Source organism: Pristis pectinata, chromosome 33, assembly GCF_009764475.1.
Source record: "Pristis pectinata isolate sPriPec2 chromosome 33, sPriPec2.1.pri, whole genome shotgun sequence".
NCBI lineage: Eukaryota > Metazoa > Chordata > Chondrichthyes > Rhinopristiformes > Pristidae > Pristis > Pristis pectinata.
This window is the reverse complement of record NC_067437.1, coordinates 688,358-705,497: the sequence shown is the minus strand read 5'-3', so window position 1 is coordinate 705,497 and position 17,140 is coordinate 688,358. Positions and strand designations below refer to the sequence as shown.

Here is a 17,140-nt window from a genome sequence, read left to right as displayed (position 1 = left end):
TACCAGCAGTTCTGGCAGGAAGTACAGCTTGAGGTTAGATATTCTGGGAACTCCACTGAGAATAAAGTTCCATAACAAAGCTCCAGAATAGAACTCACCAAGTAGGATTCAGGAGCATCCCAAGGTATTTTATACATATATTAGGATCAAGAAGGCAACGAGAGAAAGCGTAGGTTCACTCAAGGATAAAGGAGGGAATTTATGCATGGAGTCAGAGGAAGTGGGTGAAGTCCTTAATAAGTGCTTTGCATCAGTATTCACCAAGGAAGAGGACATGGAAGATGGTGAGATTGTAGGGAGGGGTATGTTGATGTTCAAGGGCATATCAATATTAAGGAGGAGGTGGTATCAGGTGTCTTGAAAAACACTAAGGTGGATAATCTGCCAAGTCCTGATGGGATCTATCCCAGGTACTGAGAGAAGCCAGGGAGGAGATTTCTGGGGCCTTGACAAAGACCTTTGTGTCCTCTTTGGCCGTGGGCAAGATCCAGAAGACTGGAGAATAGCCAATGTTGTTATGTTTAAGAAGGGCAATAGGAACAAGCAATTGTAGACTGATGAACCTTACATCAGTGGTGGGGAAATTATTGGAGAAGATTCTTAGGGACAGGATTTACTCACATTTGGAAAATAATGGACTTATTAAGGATAGTCAGCGTGGCTTTATGTGGGATAGGTCCTGTCTCTCAAATTTGAGTTTTTTGAGGAAATATAAAAATTGGGCAGTGGATGTTGTCTGCAAGGTCTTTGATAAAGCATTTGACTTGGTCCTTCATGGTGGACTGGTCCTGGTCTGACATCTGTGGTGTATAAGTTACTGGAGGCGATTCTGAAGGACGTGGAATCCACGGTAAATTGGATCCAAAATTAGCTTGGTAGTAAAAGAAAGGATAGTGGCAGAGGAGTGTTTTTCCGACAGGAGGTTTATGACCAGTGGTCTTCGGCAAGGATTAAGGCTGGGACCTCTGTTGTTTGTAATATGTATCAATGATTTGGATGAAAAGGATGGCTAGGGAGAGAATAGGTCCCCTTAAAGATCAGCATGTCAGTCTAGGTCTGGAGCCATAGGAGACAGGCAAAATTTTTAATGAGTATTTCTCACCAGTTTTTACTGTGGTAGAGATCATTGATGCTAAAGAATTTGAGGCAAATGAGTTGTGATGTCTCGGACCACAGAGGGATTACCGAGGAGGGGGCATTGGCAAGCTTAAAGCACGTTAAGGTTCATAAGCCCCTAAGGCCTGACCAAGTGCATCCTTGAACCTTGTGGGAAGCTAGGGAAGAAATTGAGGAGGCCCTTGCAGAGATATTCATTTCACCTTTAGCCACAGGTGAAGTTCTGGAAGGCTACAGGGTGGCTAACGTTGTACTGTTATTTAAGAAGAGCAGCAATGACGAGCCAGGGAACTACAGACCGGTGAGTCTGACATTAGTAGTGCATAAGTTACTGGAGGCGATTCTGAGGGAAAGTATCTATCAGCATTTGGATAGACAAGGGCTGATTAGGGGTAGGATAAGATAAGATATCTTTATTAGTCACATGTACATTGAAACACACAGTGAAATGCATCTTTGCGTGGAATGTTCTGGGGGCAGCTCACAAGTGTCTCCATGCTTCCGTCACCAACATAGTATGCCCACAGCTCCTAACCTGTAGGCCTTTGGAATGTGGGAGGAAACCGGACCACCCAGAGGAAACCCATGCAGACATGGGGAGAACGTACAAACTCTTTACAGACAGTGGCCAGAATTAAACCTGGGTCGTTAGCACTGTAATAGCATTATGTTAACCACTACGCTACCATGCCACCCCAGTCAGCATAGCTTTGTGTGTGGGAAATCATGACTGGCAAATTTGTTAAGAGTATTTTTGAAAAGATGTATAGATGAGAGCAGGGCAGTTGTCTATATTTAGCAAGGCCTTTGACAAGGTACTGCATGATAGACTAGTCTGGAAGGGTAGATCACAAGGGATCCAAGGAGAGCCAGCTAACTGTATCCATAATTGGCTTGATAGTAGGAAGCAAAGGGTGATGGTAAAAGGTTATTTTCTCGGATTGGAGGCCTGTGACTAGTGGTGTGACTCGGATCAGGGCCGTGACCTTTGTTGTTCATTATTTATATAAATAATTTGGATGAGAATGTACAAGGCATGGTTAGTTAGTTTGCAGATGATACTAAAATAGGTGGTATCGTAGACAAGGTTATCAAAAATTACGGGGATCATAATCAGTTCAGTAAGTGGGCCGAGGATTGGCAAATGGCATTCAATTCAGATAAGACAAGGCGTTGTATTTTGGGAGTCAAACCAGGGAAGGACTTGTACAGTGAATGGTAGAGCCTGAAAAGTGTCATAGAGCAGAAGGACCAAGGAGTACAGGTACATAGTTCACCGAAAGTGACATCACAGATATGCAGGGTGGTCAAGAAGGCACTTGGCAACCTGGCTTTCATCGGTCAGGGCATTGAGTATAGGAACTGGGGCATGATGTTGCAGTTGTACAAGATGGTGAGGCCTCACTTAGTGTATTTCAAGAGTTTTCTTACATTATGAGGGGAATAGATTGGGTGAATGGTCACAGATGGAACCAAAGACTAGACAGCATAGGTTTAAGATGAGAGGGGAAAGATATAAAAGAGACCCAAGGAGCAACTTTTTCATGCAGAGGGTGATGTGTCTATGGAATGAGCTGCTGGAGGAAATAATTGGGGCAGGTACAATAATGACATTTCAAAGATATTTGGATAAGTATATGGATAGGAAATGTTTAGCAGGATACCGGCCAAAGCTGGGCAAGTAAGACTAGTTTAGGTGGGCACCTTGCTGCGCATAGATGAGTTGGTTGAGTGGCCTGTTTCTGTGCTTTATTACTCTGACTCTAAAATGTAGATCTGATTAGTAATTTTGCAGATGAGATGAAAATTGGTGGAGTTGTGGATAGTGAGGAAGGTTGTCAAAGGATTCAGCAGGATATAAACCAGTTGGAAATATGGGCAGGGAAATGGCAGATGGAGCTTAATCCGGTCAAGCGTGAAAGTTGCATTTTGGGAGATCAAATGCAAGAGGAAAATATATAATAAATGGCAGGTCCCTTCGGAGCATTGATTTACAAAGGGATCTTGGGGTACATCCATAGATCCTGAAATTGATGACACAAGTATGGCATGCTTGCCTTCATCACTAGGGGCATGGAGTATGAGAGTCAGAAAGTCACGATGCCGTTGTACAAAACTTCGCTTAGGCTGCATTTGGAGTATTGTGTGCAGTTCTGGTCGCCCATTGTGGGAAGAATGTTGAAGCTTTGCAGAGGGTGCAAAAGAGGTTCACCAGGATGTTGTCTGAATTAGAGTGTATTAGCTATTAGAAGAGGTCGGACAAACTTGGATTGTCTTCTCTGGAGCATTGGAGGCTAAGGGGCAACCTGGTAGAAGTATATAAAATTATGAGAGACATAAATAGGGTAGACAGTCAGAACCTTTTTCCAGGGTGGAAATGTCAAATACTAGAGGGCATAATGTGAGAGGAGGAAAGTTTAAAGGAGATTCAGAATTTTTCTAGCAAGGAGGAAGCAAGTTTTTTTTAAACAGAGAGTGGTAGGTGTCTGGAACACACTACCATAGGAGCTGGTTGAAGCAGATACAATAGCAATGTCCAAGAGGTATTTAGACAGACGCATGAACAGGCAGAGAATAGAGGGATATGGACTATGTGCAGATAGATGAGATTAGTTTAATTTAGCATCATGGTGAGCTGAAGGGCCTGTTCCCGTGCTGTACTATCCTATGTTCTACAAATATATGAAGGTGAAGATATTCTCACTTGATGGATCAAAAATTGGTCTTCATCACAATTACCTTTCTCTTGAATTTTTGCACAGGGCCACTGACAAAAAGACTTAATGGCTTGCTACTGTGCCATTGTGATTTAAGCAGTTTCTAATATACATTCTATTTTTCAGTCTTTGCTTACGGTGCAACAGGATCTGGGAAGACGCACACAATGTTGGGCAGTGTGGATCAGCCTGGAGTGATGTATCTCACAATGCTGGAACTCTATGAGAGAATCGAACAAATGAAAGATGAGAAAATCTGTGAAGTTGCTGTCTCGTATTTGGAGGCAAGTTAAAAGCAAATGGTTTTGAAAAGTTCGTTTTAAGTATAGCAGCATAACGTTACTTTACATTACATCCTTTATCATTTAAGTTCTAAGCAAATCAGCTAGTTTCCCATCAAGTGTTTGTACAGCAATGGTACAGATTCAGCAGGGAGATTTTCAATACGTGATACTCAGAACTCCACCCAGTGCAGCATAAGTGTTCTGGAATTGGGACTTAGTGGGAGCGCAGTCAGTAAGGATAGGCAGCAATACCTCCGGCATAATTATTCTCAACACTGGTGCCCACAAGGCTGCGTCCTCAGCCCTCTACTCTACTCCCTATACACTCATGACTGTGTGGCCAGATTCTGCTCTAACTCCATCTACAAGTTTGCAGATGATACCACCGTTGTAGGCCGTATCTCAAACAGCGATGAGTCGGAGTACACGAAGGAGATAGAGAGCTTAGTGGAATGGCGTCATGAAAACAACCTTTCCCTCAATGTCAACAAAACAAAAGAGCTGGTCATTGACTTCAGGAAAGGGGACGGTGTACATGCACCCGTCTACATCAATGGTGCTGAGGTCAAGAGGGTTGAGAGCTTCAAGTTCCTGGGAGTGAACATCACCAACAGCCTGTCCTGGTCAAATCACGTAGATGCCACGGCCAAGAAAGCTCACCAGAGCCCCTACTTCCTCAGGAGGCTAAAGAAATTTGGTTTGTCCCCTTTGACTCTCATCAACTTTTACCGATGCACCATAGAAAGCATCCTATCTGGATGTTTCACGGCTTGGTACAGCAACTGCTCTGCCCAGGACCGCAAGAAGCTGCAGAGAGTTGTGGACACAGTCCAGCGCATCACGGACACCAGCCTCCCCTCCCTGGACTCTGTCTTTACCTCTCGTTGCCTTGGTGTAGCAGCCAGCATAATCAAAGACCCCACCCTCCCGGGACATTCTCTTCTCTCTTCTTCCATCGGGTAGAAGATACAGGAGCCTGAGGGCACGTCCCACCAGACTTAAGGACAGCTTCTACCCCACTGTGATAAGACTATTGAACAGTTCCCTTATACAATGAGATGGACTATGACCTTGCTTCACTTGTTGTGACCTTGCACCTTATTGCACTGCACTTTCTCTGTAGCTGTGACACTACTCTGTTTTCTGTTATTGTTTTTACCCTGTACTACTTCACCGCACTCTGTACTAACTCAATGTATCTGCACTGTGTAATGAATTGACCTGTACGATCGGTTTGTAAGACAAGCTTTTCACTGTACCTCTGTATAAGTGACAATAATATACCAATACCAGAAGGCTGGACTTCCATGTCCAGGTTGGAATCCCAAGCTTCGCTAACTTCTGTGGGCTCTGGAGTTCCATCAGATTTTAAGTGAAAGGTTGGGTCCTCTCACTAGCCAATCACCCTCTGCACCATTATCATCTAAATATTCTGAACTGATGATTACTGTTGTTGCATGGTTACATTCAAACTGAAGCCTTAATTCTGAGCACACAGACTGTTGCTGTTGGCTATGATGGCAACTATTACCAAACATTTGAGCCGATAGAATAAATTGATTTCTTCCATTCAGAATTTTTCTAACAAAAAATGATATCTAGGAGTAATGGGCAGTAGTTTTTTCTAGGAGTTCAGATGATGATTGAAGATTTGTCCCTCTGTAACCTCTGATAGATCCCTGCCTTATAAAGTACTCCAAGTATCCACTCATGTATCTAGGCTCCTCTGTCTCCTAAAGAAGCAAAATAGGAACAATGCAACATTGATGGTGCACCACTGTATACAGTAAGTATAATATGGTGTGTAGTATGCCTCAAGCTGCTGGCCCCAAAACAATGGCAGTGACAGAAATTCTGCTGCAAGAAAATGTATGTGAAGTTCTTAATCTTTCAAAGAAAACAAAGCAAAAAAAAACTACTAATGCTACAAATCTGAAATTAAAACAAAGTGCTGAAATTACTCTGGTTCCACAGCATCTGTGGAGAGCAAAGTAATGTTCGGGACACTGACTTTTCGTTAGGAAAATAGAATGGAAACAAAGTTTAAATTGTTGAGAAGAGGAGAGAGGTGGAGAGAGACAAAAGGAATATCGGTGTTTACATGGTGGAGACGGTGAACGATACAAGTAGCGGTGGTGCCTGCTGAGAAAAGTTGATGAAAGCTTGTTAATCACAGCTGATCTCTCTGGAGGAGGTGCAAGTAGAAGATGAATAAAAATGGAAGGGGATAAGGAAACTCATGCTGAAAATTCTGAGAAACACTGCAGGTGCTGGAATTCTGGAGAGAAAAACAGTAAATATTACGTTGATGACCAATCAGAAGATGACATGCTATACTCGAGTATATGTTGGATTTTATTGGAATAGTGTAGGAGGCTAATGAAAGAGAGGTTAGAATGGGAGTCGGATATCAAATTGAAAAGTCAGGTAACTGAAAGCTCAGAATTACTCCTGTGGACTGAATGGAGGTTTTCTGCAAAGAAGTCGCCCAGTCTGTGTTTGGTTTTCCCAAACTTGAAGGGACCATTTTGTGAGTGCCAAATACAATACGCTAAATTGGAAGAGGTACAAGTGAATCACTTCTTCGCCTGGTGGAGTGTTTCTGTTCCTGATTTGTGAGAAGATCAGAGTTAAGTGGGGAGGTGTTGCGTGGAAAGGTGCTGTGAGAAGGGGAGTGGATGTTGATGGAGCTAGAAGAGTGAACCACAAGGTTGTGGAGGGAAAGCTGAAAGGGGAAGGCATGATGTGTTGAAGGTGGCAGAAGTTGCATCGGATGATCTGTAGAAGATAGAAGTTGGCTGGGACAAGGAAATCCTATCCTTGCTGTGGGTGGAAGGAAAGTGGGTAAAAGCAGAAGGGGGGGGAATGGACCAGGCACACTTCACGTCCATTAACTACAGGAGGGTGGGGGGGGGTGGTGGTGGAAATTATGGTTAAGAAGAGGAAGACGGTGCAAGATGTCATCATCAGAATGGATATTGAGTTGAGAAACTGGGGAAAATGGAGTTCTCAATGGAACCAGGGTAGATGTAGATGTAGTCAGGGATGTTGGGGCTGATGATAGACGTTGCTTACTAACCTATTCCGTGAGATGGTTACGGAGAAATCAAGAAAGAGTCAGAGTTGAACCACATGAAAATGAGAGCAGGGTGGAAGTTGGATTATGTGCTCGTGACAAATTGAGCCAGTTGGGACCAGGAAGTAGAGAGTGGGCATTAATGGGTCTTTCTCTGGTTGGCTAGATGTAACAAGTGATGTACCACAAGGACTGGTGATGGCACCTCTGTATTTATAACTTATACAAATGACTTGGTGAAAGCATGAAGGGTATGATTTATAAATGTGTTGATGATGCAAGGATAAGCAGGATAGTGAGTTTGCAGAAAATGTAGGGAGACTACAAAGGCATGTGGACAGGTTAAGTGAGTGGGAACGTGCAATTGTATGAGTGCATGATTTGTGAAAAGCAAGATTTCAAGTATGGCTAGTAATTAGTAAGACTAACAATGTTATTGTTTATTGCTAGTGGAATTGAATGCAAAAGTAGAGAGTTATATATGATGTTGGTGAAACCACATATAGAATAGGAAAAAAAGCAAGTTCTCAGTGTGACATTTCACCCACTCATGGAAGTCCCTTTCTTCCATTTTTATTCATCTCTATTTATCTCTCCTCCAGACAGATCAGCTGTGATTAACAAGCCTTCATCAACCTTTCCAACAGGCACCAACACCACTTGTATCAGACTTCTCCCTCTCCCCTCCCCCCCTTCTCCCCTCCCCCTCCCTCCCTTCTCCCCTCCCCCCCCCTTCTCCCCTCCCCCCCCCATTACAGATATTCCCTTTGAATCCCTCATGCAGTGTCTTTGATGTGATGAAAGCTCCAGTGCAGGATTGTCACCCTCAACCTATTGGCCTCCCTCCTCCTCCTGAACTCATTCAGTGTTGCTTTGTTGATTGATAATTTCTGCTTTTCACTCTATTATCTGTTTCAGCTTCTATTTGCATACAGTCTGTTATGTTTTTTTTGTCCTCCACCATGTACCAACTTGATAACTTGATGGAGGTACAGCTTGTACCCATCTTCAATTAGTTAAGCACACTCTGCACATGGGTTTTTCTTTGAAGAAAAATAACTGGTTGTAATCCAATATTGATTTGTCTTTCTGATTATGCAATGGGTGAATGTTGATATCTGATTATTCAATGTTCAAAAAGGGGAATTGAATGTTGGACCATTCAGTAGGAGGCTTACTATAAGTTTATAAATGCAAAACATTTAATTGGCCTTTCAGCTTGATTTCATGGCTTTTAAAGACGTGGATATGTTTGTGTTTGATTATGTAGCCCAAATTTCAAGCTGCAGAGGGTATTGTCTAATGTCAGCTTCATGAGGCATAGTACAAGGATAGAGCTGCATAACCATTTTGATGTTATCAGTCCTGAAATAATTTGCAATGTAGTGACATTAGTCACTGCCGAGGTCAGGCTATAGCTGTGTACCACTAAGCTATAGCACTTTTGACAGGTTTTTACCTGTTTAAATTATTATGCTTAAAAATTTGTCTAAACTAACTTTTCTGAGGAAAGGAAATAGTGTTATGTGCTCACATCTTCACATAATATGCACACATTGATTTTATGTATGCACCATATACTTGTGCCTTTTCTATCTCAGACTTCTAAAGTGACCATAGAACTAAAAGATGTGGCCATGCATTAGTTTAACAGTGTTCAATAGAATACATTTATTTTTAATTGTTCTGGACACTCCTCATCATATTTCACCAGAATTGTATTTTCTTCCCTTTGAACCTTTGCTCTGCAGCTATGCTAAGGTACATTCCTCCATTTCCCGCACGTCTGCTCTCACTCACCTCCCACTTCCTCAGACAGAACGGTGATAGAGTTCTCTTGGTCCTCACCTTTCACACCACCAGCCTCTACATCCAGCATGTCATCCTTTGCTATTTCCCTCCTCCAATGTGGTCCCACCACCACCACCACATCTTCCCCTCTGCCCCTATCTTTCTGCTTTCCATGGGGGTCACTCTTTGCTACCTCCTGGACAACTCATCCCTTCCCACCCATCCTTCCCTGTCCCCTCCTTGCCCCCCCACCCCACCTCACCTGGTTCCACCTATCACCTCTGTCCCACCCACTCTCCTCCCTTGTACTGCTGTAAGCTGGCAATCTCTCCCCTCCCCTCTCAGTCCTGATGCAGGGGCTCAACCCAGAATGTCATCATGCGTCTTTTGCTCACTTTCTTCCAGCATTCTATTTCTTGTTCCAGATTCCAGCATCTGCAGTCTCTTCACTTCATGTTAGGTTCATTATTGGGAAAGTATTTATTGAAAAGTTCCTAATAAGGGAATCAGTATAGCAAATAATGTTTTATTTTTAACTGTTTATTTTGAATCACTATTCCTATGCACTCCAGTGTGTATTGGTCTTCCCACTAACAGCTGGGATGTAGTTTAGCCACAGCTCAAGGCCTTAATCTATTTGTTGCCTTTGCCTCAATAGCTTGAATCCATCCTACACAGAACCATAGAGTTATACCACACGGAAACAAGCCCTTAAACCCAACTCGTCCATGCCAACCAAGTTGTCTACCTAAGCTGCTTACCTGCTACCTACCCTCCATTTGCCTGAGTTTGGCCCATATCCCTCCAAAGCTTTCCTGTCCATGTATCTGGCCAAGTGTCTTTCAACCATACTTGGACCTGACTCTACCACTTCTGGCAGCTTGTTCCATATACACACCAGCCTCTGTGTGAAATGCCTGCCCCTCTGGTCCCCTTTAAATCTTTCTCCTCTCACCTTAAACTTATTCACTATAGTTTCAGACTCCCCTACACTGGGAATAACACTCTGATGAACAATTATCACAAATAAATCTGGTTACTTTTAAATTGCTTGTTTGAAAATTTTTAAGAGCATGACTTTTAAGTCCTATTCTGTATGTTTCCTTTTTCTTAGCTCTTAAAACGGTGTAAATTATATTATATTTTTTTCCATGTTGTCAGGTGTACAATGAACAGATTCATGACCTGCTTGAACCTAAAGGCTCACTGGCTGTGAGAGAGGATCCTCAGAAAGGAACGGTTGTTCAGAGGCTAAGTTTCCATCAGGTGGGAGTCACAATCTCAATGATGTTCATTGGCACTCTACTGCCGATTGTCATTGCTGGATAGCATCATTGTAATTATTAACAAACCATGTTATACATCCATTGATGGTTAAGGGAAAATGGAAATTATTCATTAATCTTTAACTGAAAATATGTTATTGCATGTCAGGAGATTTATAGGCAGTGTTAAGTCGTCATCAAGCAATGCTTTCCAAGGTTTTGCAGAACAAGATGAATTTCGGATTCTTTTTGTATTCTTACAAAATACTAACTTTCACTTATGGTGGTTATAAGGTCAAAAAGAATTGGCTCTTATCTGGAAGGACTGCAAATACGTTTAATGTTTTTCCTCTTGTCTTTTAAACTCACGGCAGAACCTTGATTAGACCACATGTTGAACAGTTCTCATTTCCGTGTTATAGAGATATTGGAGGAAGTGCAAAGAAGATTTACAGGAAAGAGACTGGAGCTTATCTCTATTAGAAAATGAGTTGGGGCTCATTTTTCTCAAAAGAAACTGAGACAGACCTAAATAGATGCTTTAAGATTCTGAAGAATTGATGAAGTAAATATTTCCCTTGCAACTGATGACAAAACGACTAGCCATATTTATTAAATAATCACTAATAAATCCACGAGAACTCAAGCGAAACTTTTAAACGTATTTATAAGGTACAACTGCTGCCATGTAGAATAGTTGAGGGTAAATCGTTGGGATGCATTTGTGGAAAGCTCGTGAAGCCCATGAGGGGAAAGGTATAGAATTAAATGTTGGTGACATTAGAGGAAGAGGGAGGAGGCTCCTGTGAAGAGAATAACATTAGTCACAAACCAATTTCGACAATGTCCTTTCTCTGTGTTGTAAGTATTCCGTTGCATTTCCCAAATTTTCAGTGAGTTGCACTTTCAATGATCAGACTCCTGACTCTGCTGCCATTTGTGACTTTTCAGAGATTGAAGTGTGTAAAACGATGTGGCCCTCCTTACATCTCCACTATAAAATTTTGCTTTTTCTTCTCATTGATCTGGTGTGAATTGGGCAGGATGCACAATTGAAGACTGCTTTTTTACCAGTTAGAGAGATTTATGGCACGTGTTCTAACTGCATTTGAAGCAGCCATTTATTGATTAGAATGTGGCCCTTAATATTGTAGGTATACGGCAACTTGATAATTTAAGGATCATAAGATGTTCAGTGAAATGAAACACAAATCACCCATGATGACCAATGTGAATTGTGAAAGTTACAAACATGACCATATTTGTGCAATGAAATTTTTATTCAAATGGGAATAAACATTGCCGTTGGTCACTGTGGGAGAACAGGCAACAGCATCCACACCTAGCTGTGTCCCAAGTGAGTAAGCCTTTAAGGAACTACTAAATTGTTGCTTTACTTATAATAGATCAGAGAAATTGGTGTTTAATGTTTATTAAGGGAGTTCATATGGACTTTTATAAAATAACACATCAACCTGATGAGATGAGTTAATCGGAGTTAATATTGTAGGTAAGATATTATAATTGATGATATCAGTGACGATACAATGGGGGGGGGGGAGATCGAGTACTAGTATTAGCTACTAATTCTCAAACATGTATTAGAGGTAAAGGGTGTATGACAGTACCTTGCAATATCTCATTTAAAGGTAATATATGCCACAAGTTACATAAAATCTTTTGGGAACGGAGGAGACACGGATCTATTCATTGTTAAGATGATAGGAACCTGGATCTCGTCCAAGGGTTGGTTCCAAACCATCTGAAACCCTAGGATCTATTGAGTGTTGAGAGATAGGATAGAGATTGAGCTGTGTGTTGTCAGAGTACGTGTGAAAGCTGACACTGTGTCTCCAGATGATGCCACGATGGCAACAGAGGAAGTGAAGGAGGCCTAGGATTTGCCACCTGGTGATCACTAGGAAGAGAAGTTACTACTACAGGGGGCTGGAATTACAATTGGACAGCAATGATTGGAACCAAGCAAAGGAAATCTAACTGAACAAGATATGGATGAGAAATTCTGGCATGTTAAAAGAAATAAATTCACCATAGGCATTGCCACAGATAGTTTTATTACTATGATCAGGGCAATTTTGGAGCAACAGCAGGGGCAGAAAGTTGGAGAGATTTAAACATGGAGTCAAAGGAACGATGGCAGTGGATTTGAGAGCTGACAGTATTCAGACTGGAGGCAAGTGATGGGTGTAATGTAGTAATTTGGAAGGACTGAAAGGTTGAAAATAAACTTTTTCAAGGAGGGTTGTTGATAGTGGATTTGAAAAGCAGAGACAAGTGCCTGAGAAAAGAGCTATTTGCAATGTCAACCAGCAAAAGGGCCAAGAAGGGAGGTGGTAATCTGTCATTAAGGACCAAGAAATGAATGTTGTGAACAGGATGAGCTCAAGGTTTCCATGACTGTAGATAGAAGATAAACTGGAAGGCTGCAGGTGAAATACTGTACTAGACAGTAAACAAAAACTGGGACTTCAATTATTCATTTATTTATTTTTGATTAGGCTTGGAGGTATTTTCTCAGTTTTTGCCTTTTTTGGCAAAATGGACTATTTTCAGGTATTAAAAAGGTTTAAGCATATGTATCAGTTTTCGATTTCTATAGTAAATTGCCAATAATGATATCTGCACATAAATACTGGCCTGCCCAGCTGTATCTATATCCTGTTAATGAATATATTTATATAAAAAACTTTGAATCCTGGTCAGCAACCCACCAAGCAACACTAAAGTTCTGGTCTTTATACCAGAAGGAAGCGTAGTTTGCTCAGTTTAAAAAGTTGACTTTTCTGTGTTTTGTTTTCTCTGTCCTTCAGCCCAAGACTGCTAAAGAGCTTTTGGAGATGTTGGCAAATGGAAACCAGAACCGGACCCAGCATCCCACTGATGCCAATGCCACATCGTCGCGGTCCCATGCTGTCTTTCAGGTCAGAACTGCTGAGACCAAACTCTCGGGACTGAAATAACTTTTTTTTTATTAATATTTGAAAGTTACATGCTATCCACAAGACCTAGTTTGTAGAAGTGTACATGTACAACAAGATTTGGGAGCACGTTCACCTCATGATTGTAAATGAATCCAGTTTATTTTAATAGCTTTTGCACACCACAATTTGCTTCACCAAACCATGTGAATTCAATTAGTCTGGGTTTACCGCACAGCAGAGTTATTCTAACCTTGCACGTTACACAGTGGCAAACAGAGGTATGTGCTGCCAAGTGCCCCATCAAGGAACATTTAGGTGCTCACCAAGTTTCAGAGAAGGCAGTTAATTCTGCTCTGCCTGTCCTTGCATAATGAACAGTAAGCTCAAATGGGAAAGCCAAGGCTATGAGTATGGTACATGCAAAAGTATTTGGAGCTGAGAAAATTATATTATTATCAAGATGTAGTAGTGACTTTAAAACCAATGTAAGCCATAATTGGGAATAGTTTCAGTGCATTGTGTTATGGATAAGCAGTTCTGAGGAAGGACTGTGTTCAGAATAACTAGGAAGAAAGTACTGTGATTGCGTTTAATCAAACTTTTTTCACATTGATGTATTTTCTTGTTTTAAAATAGGTGTATGTAAAACAACAAGACCGTATTGCTAGCATCAGCAAGAACTTGCGGGTGGCTAAGATGTGCCTGATTGACTTGGCTGGATCAGAACGTGTCACTGCAACCAAGGCCCAAGGAGCACGGTTTAGGGAGGGAGCAAACATAAATCGCTCACTGCTTGCATTAGGAAATGTGATTAATGCACTGGCAGATGGCAAGGTAAAACAGTTTATACCCTTTGAGCAGAAAGAGCACAGTAATTTTGTTTTGAAAGAAAACTCACCACAAATTAAGTTGTATTGGACCGCATATTGCCACCTCTCTGCAATCATGGTGAAGTGTGGCTTCTCTCATTTCTACCAAGTAATTACAGGCTGGCCAGATATTCTTTTCATTGAAATCTGTGCTCCCTCAAGAGTGGTGGCAGAGTTCTGCTGAAAATCACTCAGTTTTATTAATTTGTGTATTTTAATGAATGCAGATACCAGATCCAAATAAAAATTGGCTCAATATTATTACACTGCTGATTGTGTGACTTCCTACGTATTTAGCAGAGGCTGTCATACTCCCACAGGGCTGTCTTGTTGTGCCTCCCAGAACACAGCAGTACTGCAGCACTACTCGTATCCCACTTTTTGCTAGAGGATGCCATGCAGCCAAATCAGTTATAAATAAAAACGCAAATGCTCGGGTGGATAGGGATGTCAGATTGAACTGATGTAAGTGTTTACGTATCAGAATCAATAAAGTGATTCACTAGTTTTATTCTAAGAACTAGCCTTTCATCCCACAAAGAAAGATTGAACAGAATGTTTTATGTTTCAGAATGTTTCAGGAATTCACCATATTTTGCATTACTTTTGCAGAAGAGTTTGGATTGCAAGTTCCATGAAAGTTTCTAACTGATGCTGTTTTCTTCTGTTCCTTTACCTGCTAAGGGTAAAAAGTCTCACATCCCTTACCGAGATAGCAAGCTAACCCGCCTACTTAAGGACTCGTTGGGGGGGAACTGTCGTACGGTGATGATTGCCACTGTGAGCCCTTCAGCCAGTAGTTATGAAGATACATATAATACCTTAAAGTATGCAAATCGTGCTAAGGATATCAAATCCTCTGTAAGTTTATCTCGCTATAATGCAAAGAATGTCAAATTACAATTATTTTTTGTTTTACCATTTTCTGCCAGTCTTATAGTATTAATGAAAAGGTAACAGCAACTGTTTTCTTGATTGGGTTTTTAAAATACCACTTTCATCCTAGGATCTGGATTTGGTCCCAATTTAGGTAAAGGACAACTTCAAACAAATTCTAGGGTGGAATGGTCCTTTCAGTATTCCTCCTTGCAGCAGTAATGTAGGACACTAGTTCATATCTGATTCCTAAAGGTCAAAATTTTCAGGTCTAGAAGATTAAGGCACATGGGATCCAAAGACTAGGTTAATTGGATTCAAATTTTTTTTGGTCATAGAAGACGGGGTAGTGGCATTATTCTGACTGCAAGGATCAGTGCTGGGACCTCTGTTTGTGATATACATAAACGATTTGGGTGAAAATGTAGATGGGCTGATTAGTAAGTTTGCAGATAACACCAAACATTGGTGGAGTTGTGGATAGTGAGGAAAGTTGTCAATGGATTCGGCAGGATGTAGATCGGTTGGAACTATGGGGAGAGAAATGGCACATGGAGTTTAATCTAAACAAATGTGAGGTGTTGCATTTTGGGAGGTCAAATGCCAGAGGAAAGTGATGGCAGGACTCATAGGAGCATTGATATACAGAGGGATCTTGGGGTGCAAGCCCATAGCTCCCTGAAAGTGGCAACACAAGTAGATAGGGTGGTAAAGAAGGCTTACTGCTTACTCTTAAGGCAAATGAGTCAGGAAATCATGTTGCAGTTGTATGAAACGTTAGGCAAGCGTTAGTGTGTTGTGTGTATTTCTGGTTGTCACATCACGAAGGATGTGGAGGCTTTTGAGAGGGTGCAAAAGAGGTTCAGCACAATGGTGTCTAGGTTAGAGGGTGGATTATCAGGAAAGGTTGGACAAACTTGCACTGTTTTCTCTGGACCGTTGGAAGCTGAGGGGCAACCTGATAGAAGTATATAAAATTATGAGAGGCGTAGAAAGGGTAAATATTTTGTGTCTTCTTTCCAGGGTGGAAATGTCAAGTATTAGAGGGCATAGATTAAAGGTGAGGGAGGAAAGTTTTAAAGGAGATTTCCAAGGCAAGTTTTTTTACACAGAGGATGGTAGGTGCCTGGGACAAGATGCCAGGGGAGATGGTGGAAACAGATACACTAGTAACATTTAAGAGGCATTTAGATAGACACATGAACAGGCAGGGATTAGAGGGATTCAGACCATATGCAGGCAGAAGGGATTATTTTAATTTCACATCATGATCAGCAGAGACGTTTTGGGTCGAAGGGGCCGTTCCTGCTGTACTGTTTTATGTAAAATTCCACTCAACTGTGCAAATAAGAACAGTGTACTCTTTTCCTCCTCCAAGAGGACAACTTGAGCAGTTTCTGGTTGAGCCCTGCACCAGTCTGATGTTTGTCTAAATGCTGGGGTGCGTCTGTGGAAATAAAAGAAAGCAAATGTGAAACAAAAAATAAAGCAAGAAATTCCTTGGGGCATTTTTGTGTGAGATCTGGTGAGTGAGTTACTGGGAATGGGAAATATGCTGGTGCAGTTGAGACCTGCTTTAATGAAGTTAGGGTTGAACTGCATTGTAAAGGTCCATCAGCTTAACTGCTAACCTGAGGCGTGCGTGATATACAATGCACCTGATGTTCCCTGTGTACAGAGTAGAAAAAAAATGCTTTAATCCCCGGCTTTGTGATCCATTAACTTGCTGAATGGCAAGCAGAATAAGGCGTTCCTTATTTTCAGAGCAGTAATTTACAGTGATTGAAAAAGTCAAATCTATTTTCAATCATGAAATTTAGAATTTATACTTGTGATTTGTGGAACACATTCTTCTACATGAAAATTGAAAAACAAACAATTTTTTAATGTGACCTGCTCCTGAAGATATAATTTTCACAAATTGAAAGTAAATGCCAGAACAGAATTAATTAATCCCTTAAAGAGGAAGAGAGGTAAGTCCACTTCAGAAACTTTTCTGGTGTTGCTTAATCCATTTGTACACTTGTTTTCTTTACTTTTCTCCTTAAGTTTGATTATCTCAACGTGGACAAGGGCTAGCAATCATTTTCAGACTTAGCTGTTGATATTTTCTCTTTAGGACTTTTTCTCCTGTGAAACCTGCAAGGTTTCTGTTTTTAATATTAGTCATCTGTTTTAGGAGGAAAAAGAAATTATATGTGCAT

General features: G+C 41.3%; 1 protein-coding gene across 4 annotated transcripts in view; it reads left to right on the top strand.

Annotated features, from left to right (window-relative positions):
* The window catches only part of LOC127585453 (kinesin-like protein KIF18A), a 100,342-nt gene that overhangs the window by 20,445 nt on the left and 62,757 nt on the right, over positions 1 to 17,140 (top strand). For all 4 annotated transcript variants that reach the window (XM_052042909.1, XM_052042912.1, XM_052042908.1 and 1 more), the window contains exons 3-7: positions 3,960 to 4,117; positions 10,146 to 10,250; positions 13,081 to 13,191; positions 13,828 to 14,025; positions 14,745 to 14,921. In XM_052042909.1, the coding sequence (XP_051898869.1) occupies positions 3,960 to 4,117; positions 10,146 to 10,250; positions 13,081 to 13,191; positions 13,828 to 14,025; positions 14,745 to 14,921 (749 nt within the window). The remainder of the gene's footprint in view (positions 1 to 3,959; positions 4,118 to 10,145; positions 10,251 to 13,080; positions 13,192 to 13,827; positions 14,026 to 14,744; positions 14,922 to 17,140) is intronic.